The sequence below is a fragment of the Podarcis pityusensis genome (assembly GCF_964106645.2).
Source record: "Podarcis pityusensis genome assembly, chromosome: 6".
NCBI lineage: Eukaryota > Metazoa > Chordata > Lepidosauria > Squamata > Lacertidae > Podarcis > Podarcis pityusensis.
This window is the reverse complement of record NC_138030.1, coordinates 33,818,516-33,833,943: the sequence shown is the minus strand read 5'-3', so window position 1 is coordinate 33,833,943 and position 15,428 is coordinate 33,818,516. Positions and strand designations below refer to the sequence as shown.

Below are 15,428 nucleotides of genomic sequence, written 5' to 3'. Positions count from 1 at the left end.
ACAGAACTCCCAAGCTCAGAAGGGCTTGCTTCTAAATCAGTTTAAACCTAACTATTCCCTGTACTTGGTGGCAAAATATGTTGATCCTCCCATGTTGTGAAGCATTGGCCTGTAGTTCAGTGAAATCAGTAGTGTGCATGTCTGTGCTTTAAATTCTTTACTTTTCAGCTCAGCTGCTATAAATACTCCTCCCAATGGCAAACACCCAGTGCAGCTGCCAAGCCTCCAATGCAGCAGACTCTGGGATAACACATAAATCCACAAAGGATTAGCTCAAGTTAGGCACAGTAAAAAGCAAGTTCAATTGTATTCCCCCCTTATGACTTAAGTGATCTTTGTTTTTTTGTACTTTGTTGACATGAGTCAAGTTTTCTGTACATTGTCTACACAGCTGATGTAAGCTGTGGCAGCCATATTTAGATTGCAACACTAACAAGGCATTGCTACATGTTTCCAGAGACATCTACCAAAGAGTTTTGTCTTTGAAAACATTGTTTGGTATCAGCTAAATATAATATTGGTAATCAAGATCAGAAGAATCCACATGCAATTAAGAGATAGCAGTAATTAAAGGAAATTATACAGGAGGCTGAATGCAATCCTAAACATAATTTTTGAGTGCTAATCCTATTGAACAGACATGTATGGGTTTCAGCTGTAACCATGCAACTTAGGATAAAGGACCACCAAATTTAGTGGGTTTACTCCCAAGAGTGTGTGTGTGTGTGTGTGTGTATATGTGTGTGTTTATATATATATATATATATATATATATATATATATACACACACACAGGAGTGCACTGCAATTCAATATCGCTTTTATGAATTCAGTATTGTTATATACCCCTTTCCCACTGAGTAAATCAGCAAATAGTCATCGTTTGGAGACAAAGTCACCAGCAAATCAAAGGCATCAATAGAATTAAGAAGGCTTTATTCTTAAAGGGGGCTTACGGATCAGACTGCACCCATATTTAAAGCTTATAACCTAAAGGGCGAATATGTTGGTTAGGCAGCATGTAATAATAATTGAAGAAAGCCTCAAAATATTGCTGAGAGATCTGATTACAATGGCTTTATAGTTCTATATTGCAGCAAATGAATTGAATTGCCTAGTTGTAGGGTTAGCACTCAAAACGGATTTCTGACGCCCGCAGAGCGGTGCCAGACAATCGTCTGTTTCCTCAGCTTCGTTACCGCTGCCCACATGAGCGAAAGGAGCTACGGGTGGCCATTCCACCCTGTGCCGCAGCATCACATTAAAGAAAGCCACAGCACATGGCACTGAGGCAGCAAGATGGTGGCTCCTACTACTGAGGGGCGATCTAACGCTTGCGGGGCGGGGGTCCGCATCCGAAAAGGAAAAGATGCGGAAACCCAAAGCCCCAGCCCTGCGGCGCCTGGGGGCGAGCCAAGGCCGGAATCCAGCCCTGGGCGCCCCTCCGGCCGGTTACACCGACGGGCACGTTCTTCCCCTCAGGCGCCTGGGGCGTGTCCACTATCTGCCCCTCTCTCGAGGCTGGGGCGCGGTGGGGGTAGAGCGAGGGAGAGAAGGAAAATGGCGACCGCTCCCCCTCACACAAAGGAAGATTGACCTCCTCTTCCCCTCCCCGCACCCGCACGCTGCATGCCGGGAGAGGTAGTTCCCGTCTCCCACTCCGCTCCGCCGAAGACGAGGTGCCAGGACTCCACCCCCCAGAAGGCCCAGTGGCCGCGCAGCTTACAGCCGCCGCGCCGGGAGTTGGAGTGCTTTCCATCGCCGCGGCCGCCCAGAGCACCGCGCCCCTGAACTCCAAGCCCCAGCGGCCCCTGCGAGGGGAGGCCAGTCGCGCGGTGCACATTGGGAGCCGTAGTGATGTCGGGGTTCGGGCCCACCAGTCCGCTCCCTTTCCCTCCCTCTCTTTAGGCCCCTGCCTGGAGACAAACGGAAGCTGGGGAGAGAAGAGAGCGAGGGAGCCCGCTCGGCCCAGCAAGGTTCCCTTTCTCTCGCTTCTCCCTCCCTTCCCGCCCCCCCCCCGCCTCTTTGCGCCCGTCTGTCAAACGAGCAGGGCACACGGCGGGTGGGGGAGGGGTTCCCCCCGCGCTAGACCGTTGGTCCCTGGGACAGAGTGACAGGCGACATTCCAAGCCCCCTCGGCTCTCCCTGCCCGCCACCGTCAAGGTCGCGCCGGGCGGGCAGAGGAGGCTGCCGGCCTCCCGGCAGGGACAACCCCACTTACCCCAACAGCTCAGCGCCCCCGCTCCAGCGCCGCCATGAGCAGCACGGCACAGCACGTAGGAATAAATCCCGGCTTCTCGCGAGACTCGCGGGCAGAGAGGAGGGCGGTTCCGCGCGTGCGCAGCAAGGCCGGGCGGGGGGGTGGAAGCGGGAGCTCAGGCTCTAAGGGAGGCTTCGGGATAAGTAGCCGCGCAAAAGCGCATGCGCGCCTTTGCTCTCTGTTTACTTATTGGCCGCCTTTCGGGGGAGCCGCTGCTTAAAGGAGACGCCCTGCGATATTGAGATGCACGAATTGCATCTTTATTGCAAAATGTGAAAAGATGGGTGTATGTGTAACAAAGGTCATGAGAACCATGAGCCCGGCAAACGGAAGGCACCTAATCAAACCAGCACAATGACACAGTAACACTACAAACCCACCGCAGAAGGATGTGAACTGCCCAGTTGTTTTAGAGTAGGGACGGAAAACCTATGACCCTCCAGATGTTGCTGGACTGGACTCCTAGTTCCCATCAACCCTCACGCAAGAACTGGTTGGATCAGGCCAGCAGCCCATCTAGCCCAGCATCCTGTTCCAATATTGGCTAATCAGATGCCTATGGCTATTAGCCCCAGTGCCAGGATGTCTATAGGCATATGGTTGGCTGCTAGCACCACCTACCCCACCCCACCGCATAATTTCACATGCCTACAATGCAGGCCGTTTCCAGGCCACAGTCTACGACTACTACTATTTATTTATTTTCTTGCATGCCTCTTGTACTTCTAAGCAGCTGCACAAGAGACACAAGATTCAGCAGGGGAAGCTATACCCATCTCCATGCAGGAATAAGCTTCACCTGTTAACCATCTTGTCCTTTCCCTCAGCCAGCCCTGCATCTACTTCCTTTCCCTCACGTAAGATGGGTAGATGTGTCCAATTCAGAATGATGTGTAGGGATTTGTAGCCTAAGGCACTGGGAATTACCTTGCATTGGCATAACTATTGTCAGCTTTTCTAGTTTGGCATAGTGTGCTTTTCCACACCTCTCATCCCTCCGTTACTCTTATTTTTCCTGGAAGTAAGAAGCATTGATAGGGCAGGTTGAGCAGTCTAAACTAAGCTATTTCAGCTGCAGACTAATGTGAAGAGTCAAAGCAGCTTGTGTAATAACCTATGTAAGCAGAGAGTCTCATTAACACAGAGGAATAGCTGCTTGGGCATGCCCTAAGGCCCCTGCAAAAATACTTGGGGCTAGAAAAAGGGAATGGCAGAGGGAGAATTAACAATTCTTTATGCAGAGGAAGCAAAAGGCACATGAATGGGGTGGCTGTAAGAAAAATGAACGGAGACAAGAAGACAAGGAACAAAGGATTTATAATGTTTCACAGGGCTATCATTTCCTCCTCTGATACATTTTAAATCCTCCTTTGTTTACCACCACAAATATCTCAAGGTTCATGCTGAAAACATCCTTGCACTTTAGGAGCTGCCTATTGGCTCTACCTTTTTAGTTCTAGCTTACTGAGTGGCTGCCTCCATTTACAATAAGAGTATCTGTAGAACTACCTGCAACATGGGAAACTGCCTTATTCTGAGTCAGACCATTGGCCCATCTAATTCAGTGCTGTCTACCTTGACTGGCATCAGCTCTCCTGGGTTTCAGGCAGGGACCTCTCTCAGCCCCACCTGGAAATTGAACCAGGGATCTTCTGCATGCAAAGCAGATGCTCTATCTGAGCTACAGTTAATCCCCAAATTGGAATTGCAGCTTCCTACACCTTTGACCACCAAGAAGCCTCCAGTTCCCTTTTCTATAAAACACAAACAAATTGGGTCCTCTGTGCAAGGTGTCACATAGTAGTCTCTCTCTCTCTCTCTCTCTCTCTCTCTCTCTCTCTCTCTCTCACACACACACACACACACACACACACAACACACACACACACACACATATATCTATCATCTCCCACACAACAGCAACATTGCATGGTACACCACTTTGCTTGGAAGTAGTCAGACTAGTTTAGCCTGTTGCATTGGATTATAATTGTAACTCCATAATAGTAATTACTATGTATCAGCAAAATATGGTATGCAACTTCCTTAACTGGATTTAGGAGCGCACATAAATTACTTTTTGTGACAGCTATGCAGGATATTGGCATGCCATATCTAGCAACAGTGGCTGTTGACATAACCCTGATCGTGTCGGTGAATTACCTTGAAGCAGGTTGGGATGCCCTATCCTTATTGACTCAAAGGCAGTGCTTTTAGTGAACCAATCCGAGGCCTGGACTCCAGTCCCAATATGCACACACAGAAGGTATTTCTGCACACTCATGATAGGGTTGCAGATTTCCCCCCTCTGCAAATGTAGTCTCTCCTCACCCTCCAAAGCCACTGGATCGTTCTCCAACCTTCAGGAGATAATTTTTAAGGGTGTATGGTGTTGCTGCAATGAAGAGTGCAAACAAGCCCCCCTTCTATGAGCCAAAGCACTCTACTTTTAGGTCCAAACCATTATGAGCATCACTGTAAAATTAGGTGCAATCTTGGGCTGGTAACTGAATGCCTATTTTCTAAAACAAATGTGTTATTTTATTCTTGCAGTGGCTGTTAACTGCAAAGCAATTTTCAGCTAGAGGCACACTTATGAAAAATGTAGACAAACTTGATTCTTGATTTGTGGGAGGTAGGAAGCCACAGATTATTTGCAAAACATGACTTATAGGAAAAGGCTGATAAACAAAGAAAGCACATTTGTACATATAAGAGGCAAGGATAATTTTACTCAGTGGCCACCTGAAAGAAACTTGTTTCTGTTTGAAAAATACTGAACATTCTACTTTGTCAGGTTCTCTCTCCCTTCTAATTTCAGCCAGTGCCTAGCAGGATAGCAGAAAGCTGCTAGAGGAAGCCAAATATTATCACCAACTGTTGTGTTTGCAAGTTAGAATTAAATGCCTAACCAAATTGCTCTCTTTAGATAGATAGATAGATCTCCACATTCAATTCATTATGGCCCAAAGTAATTTTCTTGAAGGGCAAAGGTGCAGGTTACCTTGTTTTCCATTGGCTACATCTCCAATTAAACTACAGATGGTGAAGGGGTCATGATCAGGTGTGAACCAGACAATACTCTCCAAAGGATACAATATCTGATGTATTTTTCATGTCATGGATCTCTCTTTGGTGGACTAGGGAGGATTGACTGGCAGTCTCTCTACACAGATGCTATTGTTTACCTTTACCTTACCTACTGGCAAGTGAAGGCATTTTCATCTCCTGTTGCTAATACTGACTGACATTTACACTTTTGATTATGTTGTTCTAGCCCAGGGAAGAACTTCAGGCCAAGCTCCTTTATCTGGGCCTCGAAACTCTCTCCAAGACACACCCCTCCCTGGCCCTGCTTCACTCTGCATTAGTTTCTGCCTGGCTGGAATGCATTCTTACACCTCTGTCCTACGTCCAGATAAGTACGTGTGCATTTAGAAACTAGCTGACTGTGACCCTTTGTAACATTTACCTCCATTCATCAATCCACTTTTCCTTCCAGATCCGTTCACTTGCACACAAGTCCCAAAATGTTGCCCAAAAGGATATGATGCCATTTGGCTAAAAATGGTTTCCCAACCTTGCTTTACTCAAAGACCCAAATTAAATAAAAACAATTCATTTATTTGGAGCATTTGTACCCCACTTTTCAGCTAAAAATGTTCACAGAGTGGCTTACATATAATCAATGAAAACAAGACAGACCTTGCCTGCAGGCTTACCATCTCAAAACACAAGGGGCAAGGGAGAAAAGACCAAAAAGCAACTCAGGTCCCAATTATTAAAGATTAGTTTTCACAATGACCAGCTGGCCTAGAAACAGCTCAGAGGCAGGAGGCACCTGATGGAGCTGGTCTTTTGGCTGGTTGATGGAATGAGCCCTGCTTCCTTCCTCCCCCACTGTGGCGGCCTGATGGAATGGCTGCTGCCTGGTGGTAGTTGAGGGAGAGGAGGCCTAAAGAGTAGACATGTATAGGATTGCACTGTTGCAGTGGAAACAGCTTGAATTGTACTTTTTACTTAACTGTATTTCATATTGTGTGTCCTAGACTGTATTTTAGAGAAAAGCTAATTACTAATTAGGTTTGAAAACAGGCTTGCTTTTGTCATTCTCATGTATGAAGGAGAATGTGTACATTTTGTTTCAGTCAATGACTGAAATAAAACTTGGTTTTACAAAGTTAAATATAGGCATTTATGAAATTCTTAAGGGTTTAATTGGTTTGATAAACATGGTTGCACTAAACACCTATTTATAGCCAGCATATGCCAATTTCAGTTCCCTTTACTCAGCCTAATTTGCAGATAAATACAGAACGTAACTTGCAATGGTCCAAGTGGTTAATCAGCAAACAATGGTACTGGCCAATGGTAAGGTAAGTCCATAAATTACCCACGGTACAAAAAGTGCCACAACACATAATATTGCCTCAAAACATTTATTTCAGGAAAATGAACAAATATACATATTTAATACCTGAGAGGTAAAGACAAGATTGAATTCACTGATCAGAGCAGGCAGATAAGATGGCAAACGATAGCACAACAGCTCTGTAACCCACTTATGTACATTGTAACATCCCTCAAAGGTATTTACAAAATAATCCAGAATCTATGCACGGACTAAGCACATGTTGCCGCTCATAACAAGAGCCTGTTTGATTCTGAAGGTGGCACTGATGGCATATATTTAAGGCATAACACTGCAAAGTGATGATATACAGGTGAATCTGTCCTGCTGATTAGGTTATGTTTGCATAATGCACAAAAGCAGCAGCTCTTTTATCAGCTCAGTCTTCAAAGTAAAACTGACTGGTAAGGATTTAAAAACACCAAAAGATGAATTTGAAGAATAAACCCGGCTCTCCTCTCCACCACACTGATGGGGGAAAATGATAAACATGGAGAAACGACATGTGCCGCAAGCTCAAGTCAACACTGAGCAATCGATCCTTCTCTGAAACTTACCAGCAGAAAGCAGAAACATTGAAATATCTTCTTTCCCATTCATTATGGTTTACAACACTTTAGCAATAAGCAATATGCTGTACAAGATGGAAGCATGCTATGGGGACAAATACATTTATACAGATGTGATCACACAGGCTAGACATGTCTCCAGTTCTAGCTCTACAATCACAAGCACAATGTTGAGACAGTCATAGAATCTATCAGGTATGAGGATGTGAGAGTCTGCAAGCGAGCAGCTAAGAAGAACACACAATAAACTGCAGAGCACTATAAATGAAGACAGGACTTGGCTAGGTTCCTATACAATCACTTTATAATTTATTTGTCTTCAAGTCTGTTTGGTGAATGCTTTCCTTAACTACTCAGCATGAAGACAAGATCTTCAATAAAGTACACAAACAAGATTCCACGCAGCACCCATCTGAAGTCTCAAGTAGAAGAAAGGGGGGGGGGATCTAGAAACAGCAGCATTTTACTATCAATACCTCACAAAGAGTAAATTTTGAAATACTTAGCATGAAGTTCCAAAGGATGCTGCTTTTGGAAGAGTCATCATTCTAGATCATTTCAGTACTATGTAAACATGAATAGATGGGGCATGATTTCTTCCCCATGCAAGAGCAATGCCTGCACACAGAGGAGTCTCCAAGGGATTTAACAGATATCTTGCCCCCCCCCCGACCCTCAACATGCATGCAAAGACAAGCAATTACAAGGAATTTGTGGTCTGTACATGCCACCTCTGCTCAGTGAATGAACATGAGCTCAGATTCCTTGCGTTGGGGAGGGAGAGGGAGAGGGAAAAGAGGAATGGATGGAAATACATGAGGCATTCAAGGACCTCCATAATGGTTTGGCATGCTAGACAGGGTGCTAAATGCAAGATTCTGTTATACATTATGATATCTCTGTGTGTGCAGCCACTGCACTCACACATGTAGGGTTTCAGAGAATACTTTTACAGATAATTGTGCATTACTTTCTATATTGGTTGATGTATTAAAGACAAGTAATTTTGGTAAACAGTAGTTAAATGGAACCAAAATACTGCTTAGACTTTTAATTAAATCAAATTAAGAATGGGAGTGCCTAAATTCTCCATGACAATTTATCTTAGGCATTATTTGCTTGAAAGTAAATAAACTTCTAAGAAAATAAGTCTGTTCGGACTATTTTGCTGCATTTCCTATAAAGGTCTGACTTTTAAAGAAATGTACTTACACTGGAAAAGCCAAAAGTGATCAAGTTGTCCTATCCAACTGAGATTTCTGAAAACAAGGATAACCCTGAGAAAGCATTTGCTTAGGACTATAGCTGCACGACTACTCCTGTGCATGATTAAGCAGGGCAAACCTCAGCCTGCAGAGGGAGTCATTTCGGCAGCTATGCACAAAACACAGTCTATAATATAGCAAAAGGCTGGAATGATACCCAAACGGAGACATGAGGGAATTAAAAGAACAGCTTGTAAAATAAGCACACTCCTTCCTGCAGTGCAGTTTACCAGCTTCAGAGATCAACTATTTAAAGACAGTTGTTTTGTGGATTGAGAAGCACCATCAGGCATTTCTTCTTGCCTCACCTCGATAGATTCTCTGCTGATTGTTAAGAGTTTTCTCAACTCTTTATTTTCAAGCTATAAAACCAATAAAAACAGTTTCAAACATATGAGCAAAGCAGTGACAGTTATATAAGTGCTAGTATAAGATAGTACTAAATCCAGACCCTTGGCAAATGTAAATAAACAAATAAATATTGGTCTCATTTATTAGACAAAAATAGCAAGAGAAAACATTAATGATTTACAGATCCATTTCTATCAGCACTTTCACAAGTTGTGTTGTACTAAACCTGCGTTGGCCAAGTTGACTGGTGATTGCCAGCTTGGTGATCTAACATCCATTTTAAGAGCTGCTCAAACTCCTATTCTGGACACAGCCTGGGGCTTATATGTATTTCTTCTCTGTTGCCATGACAACAAGAACCTAGCAAGCACACACACAGCTTCCTGGCCTAGTTATTTATTGACCACCAACCTTGAATGTCCTTTAAATGGTCTGCAATAATTTTTCAAGAGAGTCAGGATCACCCCATGGGTGCCAAGTAGCCACCTTATTATTCCTGGTTCTGTCTAAATTGTTCAGTGCTTTAGTCTTTAGACCAAAGCGAAACTCTGTTAACATAAAGACTCCCTCAGTGGCTTTCTATAAGCTTGCCACTTAAGATATTGATTGGTCCAGTTTACCAGGAGAGGGGGACACACACATTCTGTCCAATCCTGAATGTTTTCCTAAAGAGCAGGACTCTAATCCCCATCTTCTGTGGAAGCTGTTTTCCTACAGCAAAAGGACGCATATGGCCGGACTATAATATTAGACTGACAGATCCTTTGTTTGGAGATTGGTTTCCTGGTTTGCATGTCATGATTATCTTTCATTAAGAGTGACAAACAGGGACAACTGCTCATAGAGAAATCCAGGACTTAAATTGTTGTACTAATTTAGCAGCAGCATGCTTCTTCAAACCAAGGCCAACTTGTCTGGAGAATGAAGTTCTAAAAAATACACTAAAATGGTGCCAATACAAAAGCTATCCAGTGTTATTATCCTCATATTGCTGGTTTGGTGAGATAGTATTTCACAACAATGCTGTACCTTCATATTTAAGATTCCCTTAAAGGCAGCTAGAAAAAAAATATCTAGCAACCATTTGGAGAGGCTGCAGTAACTGATCCTGGTTTGGTCTTTTTTAAAAATGGAGGCTTTGCTCAAGTTTCCTACACATAAATGCAGAGAAATCCAAATGATCTGGGGTGCTGTGGGGTGGAGGGGAGCGGTGAACCCACTATGGATCATCTGAAGCCCTGGAATGGGGTGGTTGAATTTAGACCCCTTAGGGGATTCATGGGGCTTTGGTCCAGAACATCAAAAGCCACAGATACCCCAGTGTGGTGTAGTGGTTAAGAGCGGTGGACTCGTAATCTGGTGAACCGGGTTCACGTCTCGGCTCCTCCACATGCAGCTGCTGGGTGACCTTGGGCTAGTCACACTTCTCTGAAGTCTCTCTGCCTCACTTACCTCACAGAGTGTTTGTTGTGGGGGAGGAAGGGAAAGGAGAATGTTAGCCGCTTTGAGACTCCTTAGGGTAGTGGTAAAGCGGGATATCAAATCCAAACTCCTCCTCCTCCAAACAAAAACATCCTGTTTCAGAACTTTCTGTTGGCTATCTAGGCAGAACCACTGGTGGCAGCTCTCCACCTGACTAGGTGACCCTAGGGCCATCTGGCAACACTCCTACTTGCCAATGGAAAAGTACCATCAAACCCTGCTCCTCCCACAATAAACTGTAGTGAGGTGTCATCAGTACTGTGGTGATACCAAGCTCCATTTCTCTGCAACATCTGAATTGGGAGTGGTTGCACAGAACCCAGACCACAGTCTGGGTGCAGTGATGGGTTGGATGAGGGTTAATAAACTGAGTTTGAATCCTGTTTTGTGGAATAACATCCCTATTGAGGTATAACAGGCACCCATTATTTGTACTTTCTAGAAACTGAGGATAGTTTTGTTTGAACAAGCTTTTCCAGTTGGATGAAAAGGTTTCTGTTTTAGAGGTTTATTTTGCATTATTTTTTTAAACCTATCTTTAATTGTCTTTGTTCAGCTTTTAAAACTATTTTAGCTGTTTTTATTGTATGTCTGTAAACTGCCTTCGGACTCATGTAAAAAGAAGTGCATAAAATAGTAATAATTTTTAGAGGTGCTGAAACATTACCACTATTGGCACTTGCCTGAGGAGCTTGAGTCATGGCAGTTCCTTAAGGAGGTAATTGAAAGGAAAATAAAACGAACCATAAGTTTCATTTTATTTGCTTTTCAGTGTCCACATACAGTGCCATTCTACTCTCACAGGCTCCCTCTGCAACTGACTTTCAAAGCAGAAATATATATATAAAATTAAAAAAATTGTCTAGTAGCACCTTAGAGACCAACTAAGTTTGTTCTTGGTATGAGCTTTCATGTGCATGCACACTTCTTCATATATGAAAGCTCATACCAAGAACAAACTTAGTTGATCTCTAAGGAGCTACTGGACAATTTTTTAATTTTTTTAATATATTTCTACTGCGTCAGACTAACACCTACCCGACTTTCAAAGGGGAGGGATAAGCTAAGATTTTCATTATCCACCTCAACTGCTGTTTCTTAATCATGTGAGAAAGCTTCAGTGGTTGCATGGTGCTCCTTGCTGTACCTAGTCGTAAGGTTCTACTGAATGCTGTATCCCCCAATGAACCTGCTTAATTGCTAACTTGAAACCATATTTTCATACTACGCAGCGTTACCCTTTTCCCTCCAGTAAATTCATGTGTCTCATTTCAGAGTGAAGCAACAGAATTTTCAGTAATTCAAGCCTGACTCCAAGAGTTGCGGCCTCTTAACTTGCAGTTTTAAGGGCTTTGATATGGAGCAGGATTCTGCAGCTGCAGATTCTACTTTCATGATGCTCAGCTGCCAGCTTTCCTATCTCATCAGCTGTACCAAGAGCACAGCAGAACTTCAAGGCAGGCATTAGCTTTTAACAAAGCAGCAACCAACTTTCGTTTAGGCTTGGAGGCTGAAAGAACCCTCTGACAATGTAAGGCACAAGCCTCCCCGTTTTCTATCCCCAACTACAGTTGTCCAGCATCTTACCTCTAACTGTGCTAGCTTTTCTTGTATTTTATAATACTGGTCATTGTCCACATGAACAGCTTTTCTTATTACGTCTCCCATCTCACAGATCCTGTCAATTTGACTCTCAATTTCCTGTAAGCAGATTTGAAAGCAAAATTATAAACTAATAAAAAGAAAAACAAGTTAAATCAGATATTTCCAAAGAAAAGTCAAAGAACACGGAACCAAAGAGTCATATCTACATCCTTCCCTCACTGGACCTAGTGCTGCCATATTGTACATCTGAGCTTCTTCCTGAACTTTGCTCTACTGTGCCTTCTGTCATATTCCCATGTTGGTTCCCTTAACTGGCTGTGTGGTAAAACCAAAGTCTCATTTGCTGTCACAAACAGAGGAGAGGGATTGTTACAGAATGTGGCAGGAGGTACTGGAACTGCATGTTCTCCTGCTATCCCAGAAGGTTTAAGAGGGAAGGTCAGATCTTCAGGTTGCAATCTGACAGAATTAATTACAACATACTGGCTGCTTTAAGGTAGTGGTGGTGGTGAGAATCTCTTGGATCTTATAACTGGTTTGTATTTTTGCAAGCAGTACAAAAACAAATTAAAGGTATCTCATTTTACAATATTGAAGTCACAAAGAACTGCAAATATATATATATATATATATATATATATGTATGTATATATATATATATATATATATATATATATATATGAATGATATACCAGGTAATTTTCTTTATAAGAATTCTAAAGAAGGTACCTTGTGGCTGAGTTGCAACACTTTATTTTACAAAGAGAAGGCACTTGTGAGCTGTGAACACTAATGGAAGGAAGATGTTTCAGAGAACAAACTCTTGAGGAAAATGTAAAAGAGGCAAGGGAAAAAAATCATTGGATCAGAGCACAACAACTAAGCCACTCATCTTTCTTCCTATTGGAAACTTATCTTCTTTCTGGAATAAAAAGAATAATAGAATAATTCCTTACTGCAGACTGAGCTTGATGCACTTTCAAAATTGGCTGAGCATCCACATCTTTTCTTTTCATCATCAGCTGTAACATGTGTTTCCTATATTTGCTCATAATAAGTTCCAAAGCATCCTGGTGTTCTTCCAAAGAAACCCACAGTTCTGAAAAATATAACACAAATTCAATGCAAATACTAGGAAGAAACTCCATATTCTAATGTCACATTAAAGCTGTACAACTTCCCTGTGCATCCTACCTCTCCATCTTCTATACATACAATAATTTTCAAATCCTTACATTTTCTTAGCCCACTGGTGCCTTATGAACACAATTTCTTACTCTTATAATAATAATTCAATTTTCTGAAATTTCAAGAAATTCTTTATGGGTCTGGCCTTCCTTAACTGTACAGTACTTCACCTATTGATTCAAACTCTGGTTATATGTCCAGCACTTATTCAGTTTTGTTTCCAGACCAATACTGTGTACATCTACTTGGATATAAGCCCCATTTTGTTCAAGATGTGTCTGTTCAGGATGGCAGTCTTGGGAAATCCTACTGTCGCTATCATGCTCTCAAGAGCCGATGCATCTGACATACCGTACAGTAATGGCCAGTACACAAAGGCTGTAAACTGCATTTCAAATAATTTACTTGTTAATTCAGCCCCAAAACATGAACAACTTAAATTTTTAGATGAGTTACAATTGGCTGAAGCTATCAATTAAAATATATTGGAACTTTTACTGGCCCCAGCACCCTGAAGTTTTCTAAATTTTTAGAAGAAAAACTCATAAATTCATGAAGTTTAAGATACAGTAATAGATCATAAACATCAATACTGCCATGCTATTCAGGTTCAGACTGTATTTTGGAGGCAGTGGGGAAAGTGATCAGGTTAAAGAAAGTAAATGGGTGCCAGTTTTTAAAAAAGGACTGTAGGTGAAATGTGTACAGGCCACAGAAATAGTAGAATTTTATTATCAAGCTTTAAAGACAACTTTCACCAAGAATGCAATTGAGTAAGGAACCGGTACTGAGAAGAATATTTGGGCAGTATTCAGATATATTTTTGTGCTACAGCACAAAATGTGGCACTCATCAGGTGCCACACACCACTTTGTATGAAGAAATTAGATCAGTAGTCACACTTAAGACATTAGTCCCACAGAAATCAATTGAACTTGAAGTATGTATGTTTAGGATTAGGGTGCTTGTGAAATGAGCAACCATATCCAAGGACTAATCCTGTTTAGAGCTGTGACTAGAACACACAGGCATGGGTGCTCTTTACATCCTTCAGTTCAAGACAATCATAAGTGGTGCAGGCTTGCATTATGTTCTGGTTAACCCTTGCAGCCAAACAAGTCACTTGAGGGCTCATAGTTACCTCGCTAACACAATGCTCACCTCTGTTTTCCTGCTGCAAGTCTCTGATCTGAGTGTTCTCCTGAGATAGCAGAATATGAGGTTTGTATTTAGACATGTCCTTCAGCTCAGCTCCGTCCTCTTGATACTTGTAAAGAAAAGATGGTCCATGTGAACCCAGAGCAGTCTAATAATATCCATACAACATTCCACTCACCCCGACCCATGTTTTCACACCGACGCTGCTGGGTCCGTACTCACCTTGTGCGAAAGAGGTGTGCCGGCCTCCTTCATGGACACAACCCGCTTGTGCAACATGGTGGACTGGTCAATGAGAGACTCAGCTGCGTTGTCATGGTCTTTCAGCCTTTCCAGCAGGGTCCGTGCATCGGTCAGGATCTTCTCTATAGTACAGGCCATTGTCAGAGAACTGAAAGGAGAACGGATCGGGTTAAGATTCAAGAGCTATCAAAGCCAGGCTCAGAGTATATGAGGCTTTGAAATATGTGGTGTAATGGTTAGAGTGTTGGAGCAGGACCTGGGAGATCAGGGTTCGAATCCCCCCTCAGCCATGAAGCTCACTGGATGACCTTGGGCCAGTCCCCATCGTTTAGCCTAACCTACCTCACAGGGTTGTGGAGAGGATGAAGCCGAGAAGAAGAGAACCATGTACACCACATAAATGTAATAAATAAATATTATGGTGGGGTGTTTTTTGAGAGGGGGGAGGTGTCTTCATATGAAAGCACTAGAGGAGGCTGGGACACAGAACTGGCCACACGACACGGATGCCCCCAGCCCCACTCTGTGTGCTCTAGGGAGGTCTGTGTCCTAGGAAGGGCAGGCAAGCAGGGTCCGGTTTTAGTGGCCTCCCGGGGAGGCGGCACCTTCCGCGTCCGACATGGAGTGAATGGGAGAAAGGAGGCAACATAGTATTGCGGCCGTTCCCAGTCCCGGGCGACCCCGAGGCAGCCCCTCGCCTTCCCAGGAGGCGACCCCCGGTCCGCGCCCTCCTACTTACCCCCTCCGGCCGCGTCTCCCGCTCCGGCTTCCCTCCCTCTGGCCGTCAGCGAAGAGGGTCCCGGCTCCGAGGCACACTAGGGGGCGCAGAGGTCACGGGCTCCGCGCTTCGGCCGTCGCCGCCGCTTCCGGTATGAAGTTTCCTTCCTCTCCGAGTC

At 43.6% G+C, this 15,428-nt stretch overlaps 2 protein-coding genes across 11 annotated transcripts in view; both read right to left on the bottom strand.

Moving 5' to 3' along the window:
- CSDE1 (cold shock domain containing E1) overlaps positions 1-2,357 on the bottom strand; it is a 28,251-nt gene extending 25,894 nt beyond the window's left edge. For 8 of the 9 annotated variants that reach the window (XM_081010307.1, XM_081010309.1, XM_081010310.1 and 5 more), the window contains exon 1: positions 2,222-2,357. The gene's annotated coding sequence lies outside the window, so the exon portion shown is untranslated. Of the gene's footprint in view, positions 1-1,726; positions 1,751-2,221 lie in introns of those variants that run through there. The other variant, XM_081010308.1, reaches the window with a different exon arrangement.
- A 4,328-nt stretch (positions 2,358-6,685) lies between these two features.
- SIKE1 (suppressor of IKBKE 1) lies at positions 6,686-15,428 on the bottom strand. Of its 2 annotated transcripts, none has more exons than XM_081009926.1 (6): positions 15,272-15,428; positions 14,512-14,680; positions 14,293-14,398; positions 12,900-13,042; positions 11,926-12,039; positions 6,686-8,867 (listed from the first exon to the last, which is right to left on the bottom strand). In XM_081009926.1, exons 2-6 carry the CDS (start codon positions 14,668-14,670, stop codon positions 8,748-8,750), a joined length of 642 nt encoding a protein of 213 aa, XP_080866052.1. In that variant the 5' UTR covers positions 14,671-14,680; positions 15,272-15,428; the 3' UTR covers positions 6,686-8,747. The 2 variants fall into 2 exon arrangements, with proteins under 2 accessions (XP_080866052.1, XP_080866051.1); XM_081009925.1 differs by lacking the exon at positions 15,272-15,428 and adding an exon at positions 14,875-14,971.